The sequence below is a fragment of the Phyllostomus hastatus genome, unplaced genomic scaffold (assembly GCF_019186645.2).
Source record: "Phyllostomus hastatus isolate PE091 unplaced genomic scaffold, TTU_PhHast_1.1 phas_contig_524, whole genome shotgun sequence".
Classification (NCBI taxonomy): domain Eukaryota; kingdom Metazoa; phylum Chordata; class Mammalia; order Chiroptera; family Phyllostomidae; genus Phyllostomus; species Phyllostomus hastatus.
The window spans coordinates 6,171,369-6,197,327 of record NW_025333900.1 but is presented as its reverse complement, the minus strand read 5'-3'; the positions used below and the strand labels follow the sequence as shown (position 1 = coordinate 6,197,327).

The window sequence follows — 25,959 nt, the reverse complement described above, 5'->3', positions numbered from 1 at the left end:
CAGCAGCGTGCTTCTTCCAGCTCCCTGGAACTCTGGGCATAAGCAGCAGACTCTAAACCACATTCATTTTTAACCTCATCAGTCTACATTTCAAAGGATTTCCATTTCACCATTGAGATTTTCTCATCCACCTGCTTCTTGCTTCTGGAAAGTTCCATGAGTTCCCCAAAGCAGACAGCATCCTATTTAGGAGCAATTTTACTGAAACTGCTGAGTTCTAATAACTTAAAAGGGAGAATTTGGCCCACACTCAGGCAGTTCAAAACATTGTGAAAGAAAAAGCCAAACACAGGGATTTTCAGTGACGAAAAATAATTGAGGGTTTTTGCTGAGTTTGTCCATCACACACGTGCAGTGTTCAGAGAGCCTCAGTGACCTTTGTGGGTAAACACACACATCTATCTGCCTGTGAGCGAATGTGTACAGAGAAGAAAGGGATGGTTTTGGTAAGAGTCAAGGCTTTGTATTTTATCACTTGGGCAACTGGGGTTCTTGGACAGATAAGTGGGTGGACCACCTTATTCTGTGGTTCTAAGGGAGAGAATAGGAGAAAGAATTTCAGTAATCAGTTTAAAACAAGCCTCAGGACGAGCAGACACAACGTAAATATGACTTATTTTCAGTTAATCCCCTGCGAGAGAACTGGCTCCCTGAGGAAGCTGAATCTCTGAATACTTACCAAAGCTTTGCATGGTTTCATCAAGAAAGCTATGGGCTGCAAAGTGCTGTGTAGATGACAAAATGAACAGGTGCATCAGGGGGAAGGGCACAGGGAGGACTTGAAGGAGATACACAAAGCATCCAGCCAGGGTGCCTGTGCTGAAGGCCTTTCCAGGTCTTCTGAAACTGCATCAACGCTCATCACAAGAACCAGGCAGTGAAAGGGGGGGCTTCTCCTTCTCTGACTAAGGTCAGAGGAATGGGCATCTGCTCATCGGGTGCAATTTGTGGGTCCTGGGAAGGTCACTGTTGATGCCATCCCCACATTCTTTCCCAATTAGTCTGCCAATCCCCCACGTTTCATAATTAGAGACTGTATTTTTAGATATTATTCCATAGAGGCCTTTAGTCTATCCTAATGGAGAAGTCCCTTGAGTTGCAGCCACTGGAAAGATAAAGAGGAACTTGATAGATGAAAGCAAGACAGGAGAATGGGCCAACAAAAAGAGGTGGTAGGACACCAAAGACAAATTTCACCTGCTTCATAATTTTGCTTAAAACAAGATTGAAGATGCCTACTTTTGTAGACATGAACATAAGCACTGACTAAAGTCAGATTATGAAAGGCATCTGGGTTGACATATTAAGAACCATGAAGAAGGCTTATACCAGTAGTTCTTGACCCTGACTGCATTACAGTCACTTGGAGGATTGGTTAAAACAGATTGCTGAGTCCCAGCCCCAGGGTTTCAGATTTGGTAGCACTGGGTGCACCTAAGAATTTACATTTCTAACAAACTCTTTAACAAACACTGTTTTCTATAATCACTCATTAGTTCCAAAGGGTTTTTTTGGTCGATTCTTTTAGATTTCCTACATAGATAGTGATTATGTCATCTGCAATAAAAAGTTTATATCTTCCTTCCCAATTTGTATACCTTTTAATTCCTTTTCTTGGCTAACTGCATCAGCAAGAACTTCCAGTGTGATGTTGAAAAGGAACAGTGAGAAAGAATATCCTTGCCTTTTGTCTGATGTGAATGGGAAAATTTTGAGTTCCTCACCATTAAGTCTGATGTTAGCTGTAGGTTTCTTGCAAATGGTCTTTATTAAGTTGAAGAAGTTCTACTGTAGTATTAGCCTACTGCATTTTTATCATAAATGGATGTTGGACTTTGTCAAATGCTTTTCTGCATCTATTGTGTGGCCATGTGATTTTCCCTTTTTAGTCTGCTGATGTGATGAATTACATTAATTGATATTTGAATGTTTAATCAGTCTTGCATACATGTGATAAATCCCATTTAGTCATGGTGTATAATTCTTTTTATACATTTTTAAATTTGATTTGCTAATATTTTGTTGATAATTTTTTCATATATGTTCATGAGATATATTTGTCTGTAGTTTTCTTTCCTTATAATGTCTTCGTCTTATTTTGGTATTAGGGTAATCTTTGTCTCATACAATGACTTAGGAAATATTCCCTCTGCTTCTATCTTCTGAAAGAGATTGTATAGAATGGGTATAATTTCTTCCTTAAATGTTTGGTAGAATTCACCAGTGAACCCATCTGGGCTTGGTGATTTCTATTTTTGAAGGTTATTAATTATTGATTCAATTTCTTTAGTTAATATAGGCCTATTAAGGCGGTCTATTTCTCCTTGTGTGTTTTGGTAGATACATCTTTCAAGAAATCAGTTCATTTTATGTAGGTTGTCAAATTTGCGGGCATGGAGCTGTTCATAGTATTCCTTTATTATTATCCTTTTAGTTTCCATGGGATCCAATGTCCCCTCTTTAATTTTTGATATGAGTTATTTGTGTCCTTTTTTGTTTTCCCCTTTTTTAGCCTAGCTAGAAGCTTGTCAATTTTATTGATCATTTCACAGAACCAGCTTTTGGTTCTATTGATACAGATTTTCTATATTTAATTTTATTGACTTTTGCTCCAATTATTATTACTTTCCCTTTTTCTACTTTTCTAAGGTGGACACTTAGATCACTGATTTTATATCTTTCTTCTTTTCTAATATACTTATTCAATACTATAAATTTCCCTCTTAGTACTGTTTTCAGTTTTCACTGCATCTTCAAAATTTTAATCTTAAGTGTTCATTTTCACTTTGTTCAAAATATTTTTTAATTGTGGTATAATTAACATGTAACATTATATTGGTTTAAGCTATACAACATAATGCTTTGATACTTGTACATATTGTAAAATGATCACCACAATAAGTTTAATTAACATCTGAGTGCAAAATATTTTAAAATTTCTTGTTTTACCTAAGTGTCATTTAGAAGTATGTTGTTTAGTATCCACATATTTGGGAATTTTCCAGTTACCTTGCTGTTATTGATTTCTAGTTTAATTCCATTATGGTCTGAAAGCAGACATTTCATGAATCCACTGTTTTAAATTTGTTAAGGTATATTTTATGACTCAAAATGTGATCTATCTTGTGATCTAAGAATTGTGATGTCTTCTTGGAAAACTGACCTTTTTATCATTATGCAATGACCTGATAATTTTCCTTTATGGAAGTCTGCTCTGTGTGAAATTACTATAGCTGCATCTGATTTCTTTTGATTAGTGTTAGCATGGTATATTTTTGCACTAATTTACTTTTAATCCACATATGTCTTTATATTTAAATTGGGTTTTGTCCCAGCTGGTGTGGCTCAATGGGTTGGGTGCCATCCTGAAAACTGAAAGCTCACCAGTTCTATTCCCAGTCAGGGCACATGCCTGGTTTGTGGACCAGGTCCCAGTTGGGTACCTGCAAGAGGAAACCAGTCAATGTTTGGTGTTTCTCTCACACATTGATGTTTCTCTCCATTTTTTCCCCTACTTCCCCTCTCTCTAAAATTAATTAATTAATTAATTAATTAATTAAAATGGATTTCTTGTAGAAAAACATATAGTTGGGTTGTGTTTTTTGATCCACTCTGACAATCTCTGTCCTTTAATTGGTACATTTAGATCATTGACATTCAAAGTGATTATTGATATAGTTGGATTAATATCTACCATATTCACTACTGTTTTTCATGTGTTGCCTTTGTTATTTGTTTCTATTTTTGCCTTCCACTATTTTTCTGCCTTTGTGATTTTAATTGAGCATTTCACATGATTCCATGTTATCTCCTTAGCACAATAGTTATATTTTTTTTTTTACCTTTTAAGTGGTTGCCTTAGAGTTTGTAATATATGTTTACTACTAACGCAAGTCCACTTTCAAATAACACCATACTACTTTACAGTGGTGTGTCTTATAACAACAAAATAATCTTAATCCCTTTCTCCTGTCCCTGTATCATTGCTCCCATTCATTTCACTTATACGAGGTCTGTCCAGAATGTATCCAGCCATGCAATATGAAAAACAGAGACAGTTATTGAAGAAGATACAAGATACAATAAACATTGTACATATGCCAATGATGCCCCAGTCCCCTTCAAAGTAGGCACCTTGGGACCTCACACAGTTCTCCCAATCACCATCAGCTTCCCTGCCATGTTTTCCTGAATCTCGCTGATGGTCTGAAATCTCTTCACTTTCAAAGGTGACTTTAGTTTAAGGAAAAGCCAGAAATCACAGGGTGCCAAATCTGGGCAGTAGGGGGGCTGAGTCACCTGGGTGATTTGATGTTTTGACAAAAAACTCTGCATGAGATGTGATGCACGTGAGTGGGTACATTGTCATGATGAAGCTGCCAATCACCAATTGCCCAAAGATGTAGACTTCTGAATCATTTGAATAGTTTCTGTGGAGGAATGTTGAAGCTTAACACAAAATTTGATGCAGACTCATTGCTCTACTTGCTCCGTCATTTTTAATGTGACAGCCACACAGTACCCATCCTCACTCAACAGTGTCTACCACCCCCACTGACTAGTACAGTGAAGTCATCATTGTTCACATATGTATATTCCAGTCCCCTCTCCTTGGCTACCAGGTTACATCGATGTCATACCAACTGTTCTCATTATATTAACAATAGCTGGACTTTTTTTAGACAGACCTTGTATATAAGCATAAATAAGTGTATATATGTTATATATACAGAAGCATACATGGTTGAATATATTGTTCGCTATTGTTTTTTACAAACTTATCTGTTAGATCAAATAAGAATATTAAAAGTAAAATTTTTATTTTATCTTTACTTATTCTTACTTTGATGCTCTTCCTTTCTTTATATAGATGCAAGTTTCTAATTTATATTCATTGTCTCTAAAGAACTTGTTTTAACATTTATTGTAAGGTAGATTTACTGGCAACAAATTCCCCCATTTTTTGTTTAAGAAAGTCTTCCTTTCTCCTTCACTGTTTTTATTTAAAGATTTTATTTATTTATTTTTAGAGAGATGGGAAGGGTGGGAGAAAGAGAGGGAGAGAGACACCAGTGTTCAAGAGATACATCACTTGGTTGCCTCTCACATGGCCCCTACTGGGGAGCTGGTCTGCAACCTAGGCATGTACCCTGACTGGGAGTCGAACCAGCGACGTTTTGGTTTGCAGGACTGTGCTCAATCCACTGAGCCATGCCAGCCAGGGTTCTCCTTCACTTTGGAAGAATAATTTAGCAGGATACAGAATTCTAGGTTGGTGAGAGGTTTTTTTTTTTACCATTTTAATTATTTTACTCCACTCCTCTTCCTGCATGGTTTCTGAGAAGAAATCAGATATGTCTGATATATTTGTTCTTTTGTAGGCAAGGTCTTGTTTTTCTTTCCTTCTTTCAGGATTTTTTTTTCTTTATCTTTGACTTTCTGTGATTTGAAAATAATATGCTGAGGTATAGTTCTTTTTTTTTGGCATTTATGCTGTCTGGTATTCTCTGGATCTGTGCTTTGGTGTCTGACATTCATTTGGGGGAAATTCTCCATCATTATTATTTCAAACATTTCTTCTGTTCCTTTCTCTCTTCTCCTTCCAATATTTCCACTACACATATGTGACACCTTTTATAGCTGTCACACAATCCTTGGATATTATGTTTTGATTTTTCAGTCTTTTTTTTGTTTTGTTTTTGAAGGTTCTATTGATACATCTATTTTCTAGCCCAGAGGTTATTTCCTCAGCCATATTCATTCTACTAATAAGCCTATCAAAGCCTTTTCTTTCATTTCTGTTACAGGGTTTTTGATCTTTAGCATTTCTTTTTGGCTCTTTATTTATATCTATCTCTGTGCTTCCATTGCCTATCTGTTCTTGCATGACATCTTCTTTATCCACTAGACCCTGGAGCTTATTAACCATAATTGCTTTAAGTTCCCTGCTTGATAATTCTAACATCCCTCTCATGTCTGGTTCTGATGTTTGCTTTGTCTCTTCATATTGTGTTTTTTTTGTCTTTTGATTTGCCTTTTAGTTTTTTTGATAGCCAAACATGATGAACTAGGTAAAAGGAGCAGCTGTAAATAGGACTTTAGTCATGTGGTGGTGAGTTGTGTGGAGAGGAGAAGCAAATTTTAGTCCTGTGATTAGATCTTAGTCATTTTGTGAGCTTATGCCTCTGGACTATAAACTTCACAAGTTTTTGTCACTTTTTTTCTTCCACCTAAGCATGGCAACGGTGGACTGGACCTGAGTATTTCCCTCACCCCTGTGGAAGACTAGAGCTGGTTGCAGTTGAGTATTTCCCTTCCTCAGTCCAATTAGGCTTTCATACTAGGTTAGGGTCTGGTTAACTAGTTTTCTCCAATGACAGGTCTTATTAAGAACAGTGTGCTCTGGCTTATTTCAAAATACTTCCTTTCCCCCTTTTCTGCTGGAAGCCCAAAGGGATTTTTCTCCCTACTTACTGTGGAAACCTAATCAAGCTGTAGAAGGTAAACCTCATAATATTGTGTGGGGCATCCAAAGACTGGATCCCTTTGGAGTCCTTAACTCTCAGAGTGGTTGGCACTGAGCTTACAGAAATTTGTCTCACCCAGCCCTGGTTCCTGCGACAGTTTCCCTCAGGAGTTTCTGTTCTAGCAAGCTGCAATTCCTGTGTTTGTCTGTCAGTCAGATATTGGGGACAGCAATTTGCCTTATGTCCTCCCATCTCTATGGATCCAAGAAGAGTTGTTGGTTGTTTAGTCTGTTCAACTTTTTACTCGTTAGGATAGAGTGCCAATGTCCAAGCTTCCTACATCTGGTACCAGAAACTGGAAGTCCCTCTTCCACCTTTTTTTTTTTTACAAAATTACATTTTATTTACTTATTAAATTTATTGGGGTGACATTGGCTAACAAAATTATAGGTTTCAGGTGTACAGTTCTTTAATATATCATCTGTATGTTGTCCACTTTTTTAAATGAGAAAAAAACTTATTCCATTTTAATTTTCAGACAACATTTTGGAACTTCCATCCCAGTTTTATCATCTTGGTAACAGAACATCTCCCTGTTACCTGCCTTTGATGTAAGCATGTGGACTTGTGGATAAGGTGCAGGGGGAGGAGTGGGGGATTACAAACACCTATGTGGAAGGAGCCTGGTGCAGTAATCTGGTGGGAAGGATGGTGGGACTGTGATGGTGGCAGCAGGTGGGGGCTGTCACTCAGAAGTTCTATGCTTTAACATTTTTACCTGGAATGTTTTTGTTTCTTAAAAATGGCAAAGTTCTCTGAAGATGCTTTTATCCTCACTAAATGAGATTTTATTTTTTGTGCTTGTCATGGTTATTTTTATCATATTTATCTGGTGGTGCTTGGAGGTGCTTATGAAGGTCATTGGGGTGGGGCGACTAAAACAACACCCAAGTGCCTTGCTATGCCATCACAGCCAAGAATAAAATATTCAAGTGCATAACGCTTCTTCACTATGACTTCTTTAGTTCCTGTGCACTTTTGCCAGTTTTGCAAAAGTTTGGGAAAAGGTTCTCTCTCTCCCCAATGTGCCGATAGGAGAGGTCACAAGAAGCCAGAATTATCATTAGCAAAGAAACCAGTACATCTGCTTGTGCTAAAACTTGTTCTGAGGGCAAAATCTGTTTTGTTAGCAACATAGTCTAAAGTTCAAAGTTAAGAAATGAGAGAGAGGGTTGACTGCTATTTGCTGTTGAACCTGGAATTGCCAGAGTGCACAGGAGAAGGGCTACCTTCGCTTGGACTGTAATCGGCCCCATCATTTCAGCGAGCATCTTAATATCACCTGGAATACCTGTACCCACCCAGTGTTCGGCATGTGCCACTTGTCCCGTACATATTATGGTGTGTATGAGATTCTATTGTATCGAGGACAAAAATAGGATCTATCACATGGAGGAGAAAAATAGGATTTTGAACAATTTCACCGTAAAATAAGTAAACCATTATATCAATGGCAGTTATTTCTGAGTAGTGGGATTATAAGTGGTTTTTGTTCTCTTCTTCACATTTATTGTCAATTTTTCTACATCAAACATTTACATTTTATTATCAGAAAAAATTATTTAAAAGATATAGTTGAATAAAATAGAAGTTTATTAATCAATTTACAAACAAAAGTATTTTCTGAGTGGCTACTCTGTGCCTGGGTGCTACTAGACATGAATCGGGGGAAACACATTGTGAACACAGTGAGTGCTGAGTGAATGTGAGCGATAAGTGGTAAGGTGCTGGGTGTATGGAACAGAAAGCAAACAGCCTATCTTAAAAAAAAAATTGATGGCTGATTAGCCATGATTGAAATGTTAGATTTCCCATTCGGCTGGCTTCACAAAACACAAGAAACGTTCTCATACAAAAAAAAGGGAATTTATTTATTTTTTTAAGAAAAAAAATTCCTTCTCTCTGCCACCCAGGAAGCACAATGCTTGGCATCCATCATTTCTAACCATTCATTGTCTCCCTGACCACGGCTCTCTGCTGTTCAAGACCACAGGGTTCCCTAAAGCCTATGACTCAGCCATGGCTGCCTTTTTGAAGTATCCAGTGTGTGCACAATTTACAGAGTCTAAATTTACAGCCTCACTAGGGAAAGGAGGCAATAATGTCACCCTCCACTTACTTAAAAGTATGTTGGCAATGCTCCACTAAATCATAAAGGCAAGTTAATTTAAAGACTCTGGCCTGGTCTATGCAAATACCAAGTCCCAGTCAATTTCAGACTCTGCTGTAGCCAAAACATATGTCAAAAGGGCAATAATTTTATATTAGGTAATTGTTATAAATTAGTATATTTACTGACTTTATAGCTGACTGTTTTTTTTAAATGATACCACTCACATTGGCAGAGAAAGGAGACGTATTTGCTCAACAGAGCTAAATAGTTTTGCAGTCTGGAAAGGAAAGATGAGTAGGTAGATTGAGAATGTCAATGTTAGACTACTAGGCACATTTTATAAAAAAAACAATCATTCAGGAACTCATAATAAAAGAGGTTTATTCTTCATTAATAGGACTGTTGCCTTGGCAACTTCCAGCTCATGTAAGTATTTACAGCAGCCACGGTGCACAGTTCTGAGGCTAAGGAACAGCTCCAATGTGTCCTTTCTGCATCCAAGCCTGAAGTCTCCCTTTATATATCTCAGATGCATTATTGGTCCCAGTGCAAGTGACCTTACCACCCCACCAACTTCACCCAAAACATGACATCCAGCCCTAAGAGGCAATTTAAACTAATCTCTAGGTAAGTCAAATTGATAAAAGGTAGAAATGATAAATGGGTTTCTTTTGCAAAAAAGATGATTTATAGAGGGAAATATAGCTTTGATTTTATTTTTTCTGCTCTTCCAGCAGAGGGCAAAGTATTTTTCAACAATCAATTCCATGAATATTAACATGCATTCAAATCATGCATTGTTTCCCTAAAATTCTTATTTTCCTCATTTGTAATTATCAACAAATAGCCTGAAGCACTTTAAGACACTGCAAGAGTATGAGTTAGTCCAATGTGTGTGTGGGAGTGAGAGCAGGGGCAACAATAAATATTAGGGAGCACTTGCCATTGACCTAACACACTTCCAATTCTAGGAATTTGCCTCAAGAAAATAATTGTACAAAATAAAATAATGTTTGTAGAAGTATATGTGTTGCAATTTCATTTCTAACAGGAGAAAAATGGAAAATGTCAAATTTCACTAAATTTTAAAATGATTATAATCCTAGATGGGCATCATTTCAGGAACAGGATGAGCGTGAGGCTGGGGAGGAGCCCAGGTGTACTCCCTCTCAGGGTCACACCCTGGGCCCTCACTTGTCTCTCCCTAGTCTGGGCCCTGAATTCATGTATGTACATTGTATATGATTACATCACTTGTATTTGATTTTGATTGTGTAAATCAATTATGGCATGACCATACAATGAAATATTATGGAGTTATTAAAAATGGTAATGTAGACCTCAATTTACTGACATGGGAAGACACTCAGAATATTTGGTCTAAGTTAAACAAGCAGGGTACAAAAACAAAATGTGCAGAAAAGTTTGCAAAATCTATAATAAAATCAATCACTGTAATTTAAACATCCCAATATAGAACTCTTTTAAATAATTAATTGTTGCCATTTATATTGAAAAAAATCAAATATTTGAATGAGTTTAAAGCAGTGAGTATTTCTTAAGGCAAAGGAATAGAACAAAGAAAAAACACTATTGTATAAGTCTATTGGCTTTTCTGACAGGTATGAATATTGTTACAAGTTTGTATTCTCAACAAAACCATTCTCCTAAATTAACTTCATTTTCAAATTCAGTCATTGCGTAGCTACAAAACATTTGGCACATGGCCCCCTCTCCAAATCTCTCACTTGGTTTTCTAACACTTGAGAAATCTAAAGCATTTTATCAACATGTTTAAACCAAATCTTTTGATTTAGGAAGCTAGAACCGCTTCATGGCTGATGAGTCTTGGGTCTACCCAAGGAAAGGGTACTTGGCTGCTGTACTGTTCTAGGAACACTCTGAAATAGTAGCGGTGACAGGTGCTCTTGATTCTAGAATTCCCTAAGCATTGTTGTTCCTCTTGTGTTATTGAAGCCATTCTCTTACTTAACTGTCATGTGTGTATATTTATATGCTCTGTGTCTGGAAGTAGGTAATGTGTTTTGGAGGGCTAGACCAGTGGATGCCTACATAAAAGGACCTTTATTACAACAGGAGGTCAGTAACTACTGCTTAGTAATGAATGACTTAAGTGATTGGAAAGCAGTGTGGTGTAGCGAAGAATTCGTGAGCTTTAGATCTTGAGATAGAATCCAACCGTACCCCTTGCTAGTAGCATGGTCATAAGCAAGTTACCCAACCTTTCTGAGTCCTAGATTCTTTATCTCGAATGCCACCTACCTAAGGGCTCTCCTAATAATCAAGTGAAGCAATGCTTGTCAATAGCTGGTGAAGTGCCTGACACATAGCGGGCCTTCAATAAATGCTAGTTTTTCTTTCCCCTTCTTTACAATTGCCTCCCTTACTAGTATGGAAAATGAAAATAAGGAAGGGAAATAAAGTTGATCTCCAGTGATGATGAAATTTTTCTTATTGTTGTTCAAGTACAGTTGTCTCCATTTTTACCCTACTACACCTCCGGCCCCACCCATTCCCACCTCCTGCCCTCAAACGTAATGATGAAATTTAGCTATGGACCAGATTTTGTTCATTCAACAATCATATCTACCCAATATCAATCCATCTACAATGAGATCTTACTATTAACACTCAACCCATGAAAAGTCCTTGCCGAAAGAGTGATCCCTCAATTCCCTGTGAATTTCCTGGCAGCTTGGACCCCTGGCCAGTGGGGTGCCCTGCAGCCAATTTGCATGGGATGACACTACCTTGTGCCTAAATTTTCTTGCTTGTCTTTTGCTGCCCAGTGAACTCCCTTCCAAGCAATACCTTAATTTCAAGGTTTTTTCTTAAAGTACCAAATATTCCCTTCCCTTTCATCTAATGATAACAGTTAACACATACTTATACAAAGTTCAGAAGACATGGATGTTTAGGAAGTAAAAGCTTTCAGTAAGACTCTCACTAAAAATGACCATTGTCAGCAATTCAGTGAGTAATGTTCCAAGCTTCATTTTTAATAAGGCAAACCTTTTATAAGGATATATACTATCTCTTTGCTTTCTCTCAATTTCTGCTCAGTTATCCTCAGAAAGTCTCTTTTCCTACTTTTCTGTGTCCCATTTGTGAATTGCAAAGTTATCTTTATAATCAAGAGAATGTGATATAGACTCATAAGGAAAAAGGAAAGTCCTATATTTGGTAGTGCATGTAGAAAGGGATCAGGCCTGATATCAGGTAAAAGTATAAATAATCTGCATAAAAATCTCCATCTCTTTCTTTGTCTTTCTCTCATTAAATTCATACTTCCCCAGGTACCAGCATTCATGGCAAATGACTATTTTTCATTTAATGTTATCATTTTCCTGCTCATTTAATTAAAAGCATAGTGGAAGATTTTTCCTAACATTTTGCATTACACAAGTGCTGCTCAAAAAACCTTTGCTGAAGGTTTTTATTTTTAATTTCTCATCTGTCACAGACCAGTACTTCTATAAAATAAATTAAAGAGCCTCAGGAGAAACATGAAATGAAAACCAAACACTAGATTTAACAGACTTAAAGTTACTCCATTGGATTGTTATAAAAGTTTTCAAAGTCTTGCTTACAATTTCTACACTTATGTTGTGGCAGACCACTTGCAGAGATTTTGTGGATGGTGGTGGTTGGTGTACAACACATGGAGTGATGCTTTCCTGTGTCTCTGTGTAAGGCTCACACCATCGTGTACATCAGGTCTATGGGCAAATGTCTTCCAAGTTTCTAAGAAGTAATTTACAAACGAACTTCCAGGTAGGAGTCCCCATGTAAAAGTCTGGGACTGTCTATATGAGGATATATTGAGACGAGCTGCTGCATTTTTTCACTTTTCATCCAGACGTTTAAAATGATGCACATATAGGACTCTTGAAACCAGGGAGAGTTCATTATTGGAAATACACAGTGAAGTCCCAGATAAATTTTTATTTCCCACTGGTGCTTTCAGACTCCAAAGTTATTTCTTGCCTGATTACTATCATTTTGAATGTTAACAATCAAAGGGAAAGCAACATGACAAAACCCAATCCCTGTAGAAACAAACAAAATTCTGTTTCTTTTTAAATGTGACCTTCAGTATGTAATAGTTATAGTAAGGTTCAGAAAATTATCCTGTCTCAGATACAGCTCATGGGATATCTACTGGCAATGCCTACGTCAATATATTAATGGAGTTTCACATCACTCATGAATTCTCATCTAGTTTTCTTAAGATATCTTAGAGCTCTAGACTTTCAATGGCTCACTTTCCTCAACCATGGAATAGAAATGAGAATGAAGGAGAATAAGGGGGGGTACTAGAAAAATTTTCAGGGCTATGATAAATTCAAGACTTTCGTGTGTGTGTGATAAAAATCTATAGAGTTTATGGTTTTTTTATTTTTTAAAGATTTTAAAGATTTTTTAAAATTTATTTTTAGAGAGGGAAGGGAGAGAGAAAGAGAGAGAGAAAGAGAAACATCAATGTGTGGTTGCTGGGGGCCATGGCCTGCAACCTAGGCATGTGCCCTGACTGGGAATCGAACCTGTGATGCCTGGTTCGCAGCCCACGCTCAATCCACTGAGCTACGCCAGCCAGGGTGAGTTTATTTTTTTCATGTTTCACTTGCTACTTCATGACTTAAAACCTGGCCTTGATTTTTTTTAACTGCTAGTCTAGGACATTACTTGGTTCAAATTGTCAGCCATAGTGTATTCATACATCCACAGATACAATAATTCATTAAATACTTGATTCTTGCCATTAAACATTCATTTTCATTCATTCATTTAGCAAACATTTGTAAAGTACTTACTGTAGGCACAGTGCTAAACACTGAGAGACCCAGAGAATAACAACATACATCTGGAACCTCGAAATAAAACCCAGTACTCAACAGGTGGGCCCCAAAAGATAAATCATACCACCCCTACTACATATTAATCTGTTTTAATGGAAGCAATTGAAAATATCAGCATTCCAAGTACCTTACTATTTAAGCTATTCACTTCACCAAGTGTTTTCTGAAAGAGGAAGGATTTCTATTGCAAATGCATTATGAGAGATAAATTATTAATTCATTGAATACGCTGTTTTCTTTTACATTACTAAAACATCTTATATTTGATATAGTGAAAAGTGTTGGTTTGCAATGTGTTATAAAATGTATAATATGTTGTAAAACTTACAGTGTTGGGGGCATAGGGGGACTAAATGGTAATGGAAATGATAAAATAAAAAATCTAAAAAAATTTAAAAGATAAATAAAACTTGCAGTGTTAAACTACAGTCTAAACAAAGCTAGAAAGTGAAAAAATATGCTGAAGGTGCGAAAACATATTTTGTACTTGCCTTATGCACGCTGACAAATCTGCAAGTACATTTCGCACGATCAGAGTGACCCTTGGGTCAGAGTTCCCACCTGCTTGACCGAGACTGTTTTTTCTCATACGTTTTCTAATACTGCATTCTGAGGCATTCTTAGGTGAATGGTGCATGTGTACATGTGTGTGTGCATGCTGTACGTGAGTACGTTTTGTGGAGATGGGTGCGTGGATACAAATAACAAGATAATCTAAATGAAATCAGGTCATTACTTTTAGACAAGTATTAATTTTCAGACACTGAAACAGCCTCCAGGCAAGCAATTAAGTCATCCTGAAGTCTAGACAGAAAACAACAATAAATGTTCCAATTATTAGAATAGTTTAAGAAAGAAGGAAAGACAGGGAAAAAAGAAACAGGCAAGGAAAAGGAAAAGGAAACATATTTTGCCATAGTGGGAAGCATCACTAACACTGGGAAATAATCCTCTAAAACGGTATTCCCAGGGAGAAAATATTTGGAGAAAAGTTGCTGGTTACCCTCAGGAACTCCCAGCATGGACTGAGCTGTAAATTCTTGCTATGCTTTTATTTAGAGCAACACCATTTACAAGAGACTCAACAATCTGATTTTTTTCTCAGGTGTGGCCCAAAATGTGCCAGCTGGTGGGTGACATGACTTCTCCCCAGCCACAGAAGTCGAGGCATGCTCCGAATGCATTGCTACATATTTTGACTCTTATTTTGCTTATGTCAGTGAACACAGAACAGAGAAGTGAAACCAGGACTGATAATTTACCATGAGTTTCCTTAGAAGCTTTCCTCTAAGAGGCGAAAGAAAAGAACTCAGATGAAAGTTTGACCTTATTGCCCTAGCTGGGTGGCTCGTTTGGTTGGAGCATCATCCCATACACAAAAGGTTGCAGGTTCAATCCCGCTTCAGAGCACATTCCTGGGTTGCGGGTGTGATCCCCAGTCAGGGAGCATTCAAGAAGGCGACTGATAAATATTTCTGTCTCTCCCTTCCTCTCTCTTTAAAATCAGTAAACATGTCCTCGGGTAAGGATTAAAAAAAGTTTGGAAAAAAACATATTTATTGTATAGGAAGTTAAAAAGGCAGGTACCATCTTAATCTGAGAAATTCATGGAACCCTATTCAATTGTTTCATCAAAATATTTTGGTGGTATATTTTATTTTTGGTAGAGTAAATTGGGCAGTCCTGGTGACTAGTGATGCCTGGTGGCCCTTCAAGAGATGTTTAGATTCCAAGTCCAGTTTCTTATTTGCCTGCCCCCTAAGATCTAGATGTGCTATGAAATTAAAATGCTTAAGGAAATAGGGATTGTATGCTCTAAAAACAAACATCCTTAAGTTAATGAGTGACCACAGGGATGTCTAACTAAGGCCAATGACTTAGCAAGGCATGGGCTGTGAGCCATAGCATATGTTTAATAGTAAATTATGTGTTCAGTGCTGAGAAGAGAAATTTTAGAAATTCTTGAGAGGCAGTGATAACAGAGACTGATAGATCTGTGAAGTTTCTGGGTTCTGCAAATATGGTGCAGGAGCTCCAGCTGAGACAAGGCCAATGTAATGGGGCAGGAGAGTAGTCCCATGAGGGACAGAGTTCATCCCTCCTGGAGGTCAGCATTCTCCCCAATGCCTCACTTAGCACAGCTCTGAGAAGACCCACAAAAGACATGAGTTACAGTGATGTTCTACCCTCTCCTCAGCCCTGGGGCCTAAGCCGACACTCATAATGACCTTTCCTCATACCGTGGAAGTTTGGTAAGGGGAATGGTAGAGCCGTAAAGTGAGAGGGCAGGAGGAAGGTGGCAGGTAAGTGCCACTTGCTTCTCACTAAGGGTTGAGTTATATAAATCAGGGTGTTGGGAGACACAGCTGCCCAGCAGGTCAAGGACAGGTACCTCCCAATGCAATGGATCGCCATGCTGGAGACAAGATTCCTGACTCTGCCATCCAGACAAGGTGCTCCATTCACCACATCACCCACATCACCTAATCTCTCTAGCTTACAGTTTCCTTCTCTGAAGAAAAAAAGAGGGGAAAACAGGAAAAAAGGAGGCAAAGGAAAAAAATATAAAAGGAGCTATGTATTGGAATGTATGATTTCTATGGTATTGTATTCTGTAATAATTCTGACTGTCCTGACTGGTTAAGACAGTAAGAAAGGAGATTCCCAATTTAAAGCCTGTATGAAATCTAGAAGCAGAATTCTTTATACAAGTCAGTTTTTAGATCTCTCCCATTTGGAGAATGTGAAAGACATACAGATCTTTTGGGCTTGAGATTGCCAAGGTATCCACATCTAGTTATAATAAAAATAAATGTTCAAATTAAAACAACAAGCAGGGAATCGGAAGCTAGGGGGAGGACCAATGTGGCTGAAGGAGAGTGCAGGAGAGTGAGGGGATCTATATGGAATGGGCTATTTTGTTGAGTGAAAACATGTGCTTCTGATTTCTTTTGTGTGTGGAAGCAAGAGGGGCCCTATAAAGACCCAGATTGCAAAACACCAAAAATGTAACTGGTCTCTTTTTTAAATTAGTACAAATTACCTATAGATGTTTCTACAGCTAAAGGCAGAATACACATAGAATTAGTAAAACAAATGTGTATTTTGTATTATTTATTTCAGGGATAAGGTTATTATTTATCCTAGGAGTAGAGTCCATATAAAAGAAGAAGTGACAACATGTAAGACCAAGGACAGACTCATAGAGGCTTCAAGGTCTTCTAAAATGAGGGAGTCTGATTTTCTTCTACAGTGTAAGAAAGCAGGATGTTATTTTTTCTTTAGTGTTTTGTGTATCCTTTCCCTGACATGATTTCTTCTGCTTGCTTTGCGTGTTCAGATGACTGAGGTACTTTCCATGGTACGGCTCAACATGCTTTTTATAATGATTGTTATGCTGCCCTACCATAAGCTTTTCAACTGAAAACCAAATTGTCCCCTCATGCTCTGATGCTGAGGCTGCAGGTGAGTCATTCAAATGGGCTGTGAGAGCTGAAAGCCCCTTGGCGGTGAGGTTGTCCAGCTCAGGGTCATGCTGTAAAAAGCAGAGCCAGCTCCATATTACAAATACAAACTGCTGGTACCAGTCACAGGAAGATACTCCTTATTTTGCCACTTTTTAAACTTGTTATCTAGTCAGGATGGTATAAAATGGACAAAACATTTTCTAAACAGTTCAAGTAAATGGCAAAGACTAGGAACATCTAGAATAGTGATGGTGAACCATCAGAAGTGCAGCTATAATAATTGTCTGAAAAGGATCATCCTTTATAAAGTCAGGGAACTCAACTGCACAGTGTGATTTAATCACACTATGCTTACATGTGTTATACTTCTCAGGTGTTTCTTTTTTTTATCCATTTTAATCAAGATAGGAAATAAATGTTTCAGTCTTCTAGAACCATTTCAAATGTAAATTCTATAAACCTCCTAAAAAGGTTTGAGTTAAGAAGAGGCATACGATTTGCAGCTGTTTCGTAATTTTCAAATCATTTAGAAATAGTCCTGAGATTAGTTCCATATACCATAAAAACAACAGGACAACTTTGTAAAAAAAAATCACATTTATCCATTTAAGGATAAATGAGGTCTGACCAAGGGCTTGGTATTACATAGACCCAGTTCCTAGAGAATCCTTTCCTGTGACATTGAGGGCTATATTTATTCTAAACATCTACTATAAAATTATATAAAATTATGTATTCTTTACCCTTTCTTAAAAGGGGTGCAAGCTCTGTATATAATCCTGGGTTGAAGAGTAATTCAAATAAGCCCTTTGGTGTATGTTGCATACAAGAAGGCTTTACAAGATCTAATCTTTGCTAAACCTGTTATGTTCTTTGGTTCAGCAGAGCTTCCTAATTGTAGCTATTAGTTCCCCCTTTTCTGTGGTCTGTTCTGTCAATAGACTATTGAGTGTTCAGTAAATTAAGCCCAACCAGCAGCCAATACATCAAGACAGACGTTAAATCATAGCTTGGCTGCCCTTATTCATTATTTGTATTTGTGAAATAGTTTTTAAGTACAGGGACAAGATTTAACATGATGCTCATTTGTGTTATTCTCAAATTTCCATAATGTACAATCAGGTATGTGAGGGTTTTTTTTTTTTTTTCCCCTAGGCAACAGGTGTGTTCTTGGAACAAAGTTCAACCCCCACTCTTGGCTTATGTGAGAGGCAGCAGCTGCAAGCTTACTGTCAATGACACGTGGTTCTATAAGAGAGAAAAATAAACTACTTGTTCAATGTATTAAAGTAATGGGCAGATGGATGATAGCTCCCTGTGCTTTTCTTTGTCTAGTAGAATCAGAGTCTAAACTTTCAGATAACAAGTGTTTTTCTCATTTTCTTCTCTATCTCCCTTCTTCTTTCCTTCCTCCCTCCCTCCCTCCCTCCCTCCCTTTCTTCCTTCCACCCCTACCTTCCCTCCTTAATTTTTAAAAAGCATTATGTATTCATTACCAAGAATATTCCTTTATTTGAGTTGCACTGTTTTCAGGCTAATGAATGGAAAGAAGAAAAAAGTTCACATAAATCAAGATATATTTTATTTATAATTTAACTTTGTTGTAAAAAGAATTTAAAGGAACTGTTTACAATGCAATTCAAGAGACTTAGTGTGCAGAGTCTATATTTTTTAAAAAAATAAAAATTAAATATACTTTTTTATAGTGCTCATTATTCTGTAGTAAAAAACTATATAAAATTTTGTGAGATATTACTAATAGGAGTTATACTGTGTATCTCAGAAGCACAGTGTGAATGTTAATTAATAATAACAACAAAACAATGTCTGTCAATCACTAAAGAATCATTTTTAGTGTATTGGGGTAATATTCCACTTGGTATGTTTGCCCTCAGGTACAATTGTGCCTTGGAATATAAGAAGCTCAGCTACTATCTTACTGTGTGCGAACAAGTATATTAAGCTTAAGAACATACCAGAGTAATTATAGAGCTTTGTGATATATTTGAAGGAAGCATGTCTTATTACACAGACTTTTCTAGAACTCATATATGTTAAGAAATTCCTTTCTTTAGCCAATGGGTATTTCTTCTGTTTTACTTAAGATTTTACAGTATTTATTTATTTTTAGGGAGAGGAGAAGGGAGGGAGAAAGATGGAGACAAACATCGATGTGAGAGAGAAATACTGACCAGTTGCTTCCCATATATGCCCCAACCACCACCTGACCGGGACCGAACCTGCAACCCAGGCAAGTACCCTGACCAGGAATTGAACCAGCAACCTTTTGCCTTGTGGAACGATGCCCAACCAACTGAGCCACACTGGTCAGGGCACCAATGGGTATTTCAACAGGAATATTTAATAAAAATAGAGGTCAAGAGAAGAATTTTCATTTTTCTCAGATGTGGTGAACAAATTTGTTGCAAATGTGATAAGATACGCATCTGTTTAATTACAATCCTGGAACCTCTGGTAGAACTTGAGTCACCAAATCTCCTGGAAGACTAGTGTTAGGTGTTGCATATAATCCCTAATTGGGGAAGGAGAAAAGAGAGAATCCCTTTTTATGTTTTTTAACCCCAAACCATTTTATTTAAGAATCAGATTTATCTAAATCTATACTGAAAATGGTTTTGCCAGGATTGTCTCATTCTTGAGAAATCTATAAACAGATGGATTTGGAATTCAATCCTCTGTGAGAAACAAAGGCAAATAAAAAAGAAGAAACTGGTGATAGATTTCTAGGTTTTTAATTGGTTTTGGCTATTAAATTGGATTTTTATAAATGCATGCAAATAATGACTAGCCTTAGAGAGGATGTGAAACATTTAAAAATGTATAGAAAGCATCTAAAACTGGAAAGCAGGCCTGGATATCATTATAGCACTCTACTAACCCATAGATTATCAAATTCTATGACTTTGCCTTCCTCAAGATGTACTTTATAAAAAATAATTGTAGCAAAATACAGATAGCACAAAATTTACCATCTTAACCATTTTAAGTGTACAGTTCAGTGGTGTTAAGTATATTCACACCATTATTCAACAGATCTCCACATTTTTTTCTGAAGTTAGTTAGCATTGCAAAACTGAAACTCTATACCCATTTAAAAAGTTGTCATTTCTAAATAAAATAAAATAAAATAAAAAGTTGTCATTTCTCCCTTCCTTTGCCCCTGGTGGCCATCTTTCTACTTCCTGTTTCCACGAGTTCCAGCTATGTGAGATACTTTGACTGCTCTAGATACTTCACATAGATGTAATCGTACAGTATTTGTCTTTTGTGACTGGCTAAGTTCACTCCACATGATGTCCTCAAGGTTTATCCATGTTGTAGCCTGTGTCAGAATTCTCTTCCTTTTTATGGCTGAATAATACTCCCTTGTGTGCACATACCACATTTGGCTTATCCATTCCTCCATCTACAGACACTTGGGTTATTTCAATTTTTGACTATTGTGAATAATGCTGCTATTAGCATAGATGTTCAAATATCTCTTTGAGATCCTGCTTTTAATTCTTTTGGGAGTATATCCAGAAGGGAATTGCTGGATTGTATGAAAATTCTCTTTGTCTGTTTTTGAGGAACCGCCATACTCTTTTCTATACTAACTGCACCACTTGACATTCCCAACCCACCATACAGAATGGCTCCAACATCTCCTTACCCTTTGCTAGCCTCGTTATCTTTCCACAGAAGACAGGAGAAGACAGTACTCACATGAGTCTCCACATCACCAGCAAGGATCTTACTCTTCTTTAAAAACTCGGCCACCATGTTGTTCATCAGTTTATCAAAGGCTTCCACTGAGGGTGCCACACCTTTGGAAGAAGAATAAGTTGTCATTCCCTGGTAGTTTCATGAAAAGCTGGAACTTCTTTGCCATAGGTGATATGAAAGTTTAATATCATTTATGACCTTTTCATTCTCTTCACCAAGTCATTTATTCCTTCAATCCATATTTATTAAACACTTCTCAATGGCTCAAGAAAACAATGTTTTCTTATTCTTCATCCTCCTCAGTAAGCACTTTCACCTATAAAATTTTGCTTAATTCTCCCCCAAACTCATGGGGTAAGTACCAGATTTTGCCATGTATAATGTGCACTTTTTTGCCAAAATTTTTTAGGGAAAAATAAGGATGCATATTATACATGGGTAGCACTAATTCTATATCTACATAAATGTTTTTAAATTCTTTTACTTATGCTTATATGTTAAAAGTGTATAACTCTGGAAAGCAATAATGATATCAATATGTAAAATAATACCCTAAAATACAATAACCAGTTTTGTTTCAAAATATAATTAAATTAAAAATTGACTTAAAAAATTAAAATGAAAGATTTTTTCCTGAAAGTTTTTGCCAAAAATGTGGGTGTGCATTATACACAGCAAACTATGGTAGCATCAGTTTTACTGATGAGGAAATGGAGATGCAAACAGAGCATGTGACTTGACCATAGCCAAATACCACATAAGAGGCAGATCTAAAAATAGGAACAAGCCTTATTAATCCACAGCCAGGGTCCTTTTTTTTATACTGGCCAGACCAGGTGCTGCAACAACTTTGCAAACAGTTACCAATCCTACTGTGGACAATTAAAAGGTAATACGAACTCTGGACAAGTAAGAAAGGAAGGCTGATGTCACACATTTGGTCCCTTCTTCACTTCCAGAGGGAGGAGAGGCTGCAATGGAGGGCATGAAATGACTGCTGAGTTTTGGTCTGTCAAATTATTGTAAAAGTTGAAATGACTACAGCTCAACCTGCTGTGCTCTGAATTTTTCTCCCTAAGTTTTAATTCACAGGAAAAGTTTTCTAAGTCCTGAACATCCTTAATATTGAGAAAAGTAATATTGAGAAACTCAGCACTAGAGACTACCAAAATCCCAAACAAAAGCTGGGATTCCCTTTCTCATATTGGACACAAATATCCAAGCTCATAGATCTATAAGATAAAGGTTTCATTCCTTTCCCTTTTCCCAGTTGTCCATTTCCACAGGCCCCAAGGGTGAGGGTAGTTGTTCACTACCTCTCTGCCTCCAGTCTAACTTCTAAGCAGGCTGACGAAGCTGAGCTATTGTAAAGATCAAAATATAGTGTGTACCAGCTTCTAGACCATAAAAGCAGTGCACGTCCAAAGATTCCTTATGGATCCATTTAGAAACAGATGAAACTATTCATTGCTGTGGGAGAGGCCTGAGAGGTAGGTGTCTGCTGAATATTAAAATAGTAGGAAGTTTCAGAAATGTGATGGAGGCCTCTGAGGGGAGATGGTACAATGATAAAAGGGAATATTTTTTTATTGTCCTTCATCACTCAGCTCTGCTCACACCTCCACCAGGCAGCCTCTAATGACCTCTTTCTCCCCAGCCCGCATCCTTTGAGCATCCCTCAATCAAAGCATGTGTGGTCCTGCATAGCAATGCATGGAGGCCAAAGATTCTAGAGGATTAGGACTGTGTATAATTCATCTTGGACTTCCTTGCACTTACTATGGTGCATGTCACTTGGCAGGCATGCAAAAATATTTCTTCCACTGTTGAGCCAAATTTACCTGATTGTCAGGGGAAAAATAAAACATATCATAACACCAGTATCATAGGAAGGCAGTTCTTTGATCTGTGCATAGATGGATTTGTAATGACTGGATTCCTCCTAAAAGTTTCTTTTAAATAAAAAGTAATAACTTTTTAACTTTAGTTATAGCATCATTGTAATGACCATATTTATATTTAAGGTGAGATGTTGTCCTTAAGAATTTTTTCAAAACGGAATTTAGAAAATTACCAAAGTTTACTAATTAAGAAGAAATGGAAGTGATGTTTAGGATAAGGAAAATGTCTTAAAGATGGATATCATTCAGTCATTTTATTAATTATCCTACTTACTAATTACCCTACATTATTTCAAGTAGGATAATAAATTGCTGGCTAAGTTGTTTTAAAAGACCAGACTTTAGTAACTGGTTTGGAATGATTTGCTATATAAGAAAATATTTGCTTAAATACTTACATAATCTAATTACATATCTTCTAATTTTGCTTAGCCTATTAATTTTCTCAGAATATTTTTTAATAAAGAAAAATGCAGTCTAGTAGCTCTTTGAGTAAATGAAGTTCAAATTATGGAGGGTTTTTTTTCTTTACTCAACTATACTACACGATCTCTTGGGAGTTACATTTTAGCTTCATTTTATGTATTCATGGCTTTATAGTTAAGGTTGGCAACCTTAGAGAAATGCCTTTTGTTCACCAGATGCCAAAGTAATAAGGAGACGGTTACTGAAGAGAACATAAAAATATTTTCTTACAAATAAGATTTACTGTATAGTTAACAAAAAGAGGCTTAACATGAAATCATAGATGTGTCTCAGTTGATGCGGAAACATACAGGCCCCTGGCAGACTTCCTTTAAATAACACCCTTTTCAATTCATTCAGAGCATTTGAATTTTCATTATGTTCAGGGGAAAAAACCAGCCTGTGCATTTGTGCTCACGCAGTAATTTCTGTCCCAGGGCATGTAATACAAGGCAGAGCTCCAAGTACGCCTGAAATTCTAGGAGCACCAATGTGGATCTGGCCTGGTGAAAGCTTTGTTTGAAACCCCTTCTTCCACAAGGCTTTTCTCAGCCCCCCAAAGCCTGACAGGATTCAAAATGCGTCTGATAAGGAGGAAGCTTATGTGAGACAAGAACAGAGTTGCTAAATTAAATACAGATAGCCCAGTTAAACTTGAATTTCAAATAAACAATGAATAAATCTTTAGAATAAGTGTGTACCATGCAGTACATCCTGTGCAGTATTTGGAACATATTTATATCTCCCCCCCGCCAAAAAAGCAGCTTATCGGAAATTAAAATTTCACTGGATGTCCTGTATTTTTATTTGCAAAATCTGCAACCTTAAGGAAGAAGAAATTGAAAAAATCACTGTAGATAACTTAGAGAGTTTGCCATACATGGTATCATGCTAAAGAAACAGTTAACTTTTTGTTTGCTCACATAGTTTTTAAAATTTTTTTAAAGTGTGGTTTTAGCATGTCATTTTTAAAGTATATTTTGTAGCTTATGCTATTACAGTTGCCCCAATTTTTCCTCCTCTTTATCCTTCTGCCCTGTACCACCCCCTTCCTGCTTTCCCCTCTTCCCTTTTGTTCGTGTCCAAGGTTCGTACATATAAGCTCTTTGGCTTCTCCATTTCCAATACTATTCTTAACCTCCTCCTATTTTGTGCAAGCCAATCATGCTTCTCATTCCCTGTATCGTTTTCCCCCATTCTCCGTCTCTCCTTCCCCACTGATAATCCTCCATGTGATCTCCATTTCTGTGATCCTGTTCCAGTTGTTTGCTTAGTTTTTTTTTGTTTGTTTGTTTTTTAGGTTCAGTTGTTGATGCTTGTGAGTTTGCTGTCATTTTACCATTCATAGTTCTGATCATCTTCTTTTTCTTAGATAAGTCCCTTTAACATTTCATACAATAAGGGTTTGGCGATGATGAGCTCCTTTAACTTGACCTTATCTGGGAAGCACTTTATTTGCTCTTCAGTTCTAAGTGATAGCTTCACTGGATAGTGTAATCTTGGATGTAGGTCCTTGCTTTTCATGACTTTGAATACTTCTTTCCAGTCCTTTCTTGCCTATAAGGTTTCTTTTAAGAAATCAGCTGTTAGTCTTATGGGAACTCCTTTGTAGGTAACTGTCTCCTTTTCTCTTGCTGCTTTTAAGATTCTTTCCTTATCTTTAATCTTGGGTAATGTAATTATGATGTGCTTTGGTGTATACTTCCTTGGGTCCAATCTCTTTAGGATATTTTGGGCTTCCTGGACTTTCTGGAAGTCTATTTCTTTTGCATATTGGGGAAGTCTTCCTTCATTATTTGCTCAAATAGGTTTTCAATTTCTTGCTCTTTCTTATCTCCTTCTGGCACCCCTATGATTCAGATATTGGAACATTTAAAGTTGTCCCAGAGGTTCCTCAGCCTCTCCTAATTTTTTTTGAATTCTTATTTCTTCATTCTGTTTCAGGATGTTTCTTTCTTTCTTTTGTTCCAAATCATTGATTTGAGTCCCAGTTTCTTTCCATTCACTGTTGGCTCCCTGTGTATTTTCCTTTACTCACTTTGTATAGCCTTTATTTCTTTTTTTGTTTTGCGACTGAACTCAGACATTTCTGTGAGCATCCGGATTGCCAATGTTTTGAACTTTGATAGATTGGCTATCTCTTCATCACTTAGTCTTTTTCTGGAGTTTTGATATATTCTTTCACTTGGGCCATATTTCTTTGTCTTGGCATACCTGTTAAGTTATAAGGGGCAGAGCCTTAGGTAATGACAGGCTGGGGTAACCCACTTCACTGCTTTGTGGTACTATACGTGGGGGAGGGGTCAGAAGGGGAATGATGCCGCTTGCTAGCTTTCTCAGCTCTAGCCCCACTTTCCATCACTTCCCTCAGTTCCCACAAGCAGATTTTGCCCTTTCAGGTGCTGATTCCTGTGGGTGGGCTTGTGTATGTTCTAGGATCCCATGAGCCTCTCCAACGGATGCTCTTGTGAGACTGGGAGTTTCTCCCACCACCACAACCCCCACAGGTGTTTATAGTCAGAGTTTTTGAGGCTTTATTTCCCCACACTAGAAACCTGGTTGTGCGGTTTGTCTTGCTCCCCAGTTGTTCCTTTGTGCTCATCTGAACATGAATGTGGGAAATTCCATCCACCAGCCACCTCCTTGCTGTGTGTCCTATCCCACTTAGCTTCCCATCTCCACCCCTCCTACCAGTCTGGATGAAAGTTTCTTCTTTAACTCCTTGGCTGTCAGACTTCCATGCAATTTGATTTTCTGGCAGTTCTGGTTGTTTTTTGCTTTTAATTGGTTGTTATCCTTCTTTTGGTTGTGTGAAGAAGTGAAGTGTTTCTACCTATGCCTCCCTCTTGGCTGGAAGAGCTAGCATGTAATTTAAAAGAA

The 25,959-nt window shown here is 37.3% G+C and overlaps 1 protein-coding gene across 1 annotated transcript in view; it reads right to left on the bottom strand.

The window, feature by feature from the left end:
- Positions 1-25,959, bottom strand: part of CAP2 (cyclase associated actin cytoskeleton regulatory protein 2) — a 141,086-nt gene that overhangs the window by 93,232 nt on the left and 21,895 nt on the right. The window contains exon 3 of the mRNA XM_045847188.1: positions 20,714-20,814. Coding sequence (XP_045703144.1) covers positions 20,714-20,814 — 101 coding nt within the window. The remainder of the gene's footprint in view (positions 1-20,713; positions 20,815-25,959) is intronic.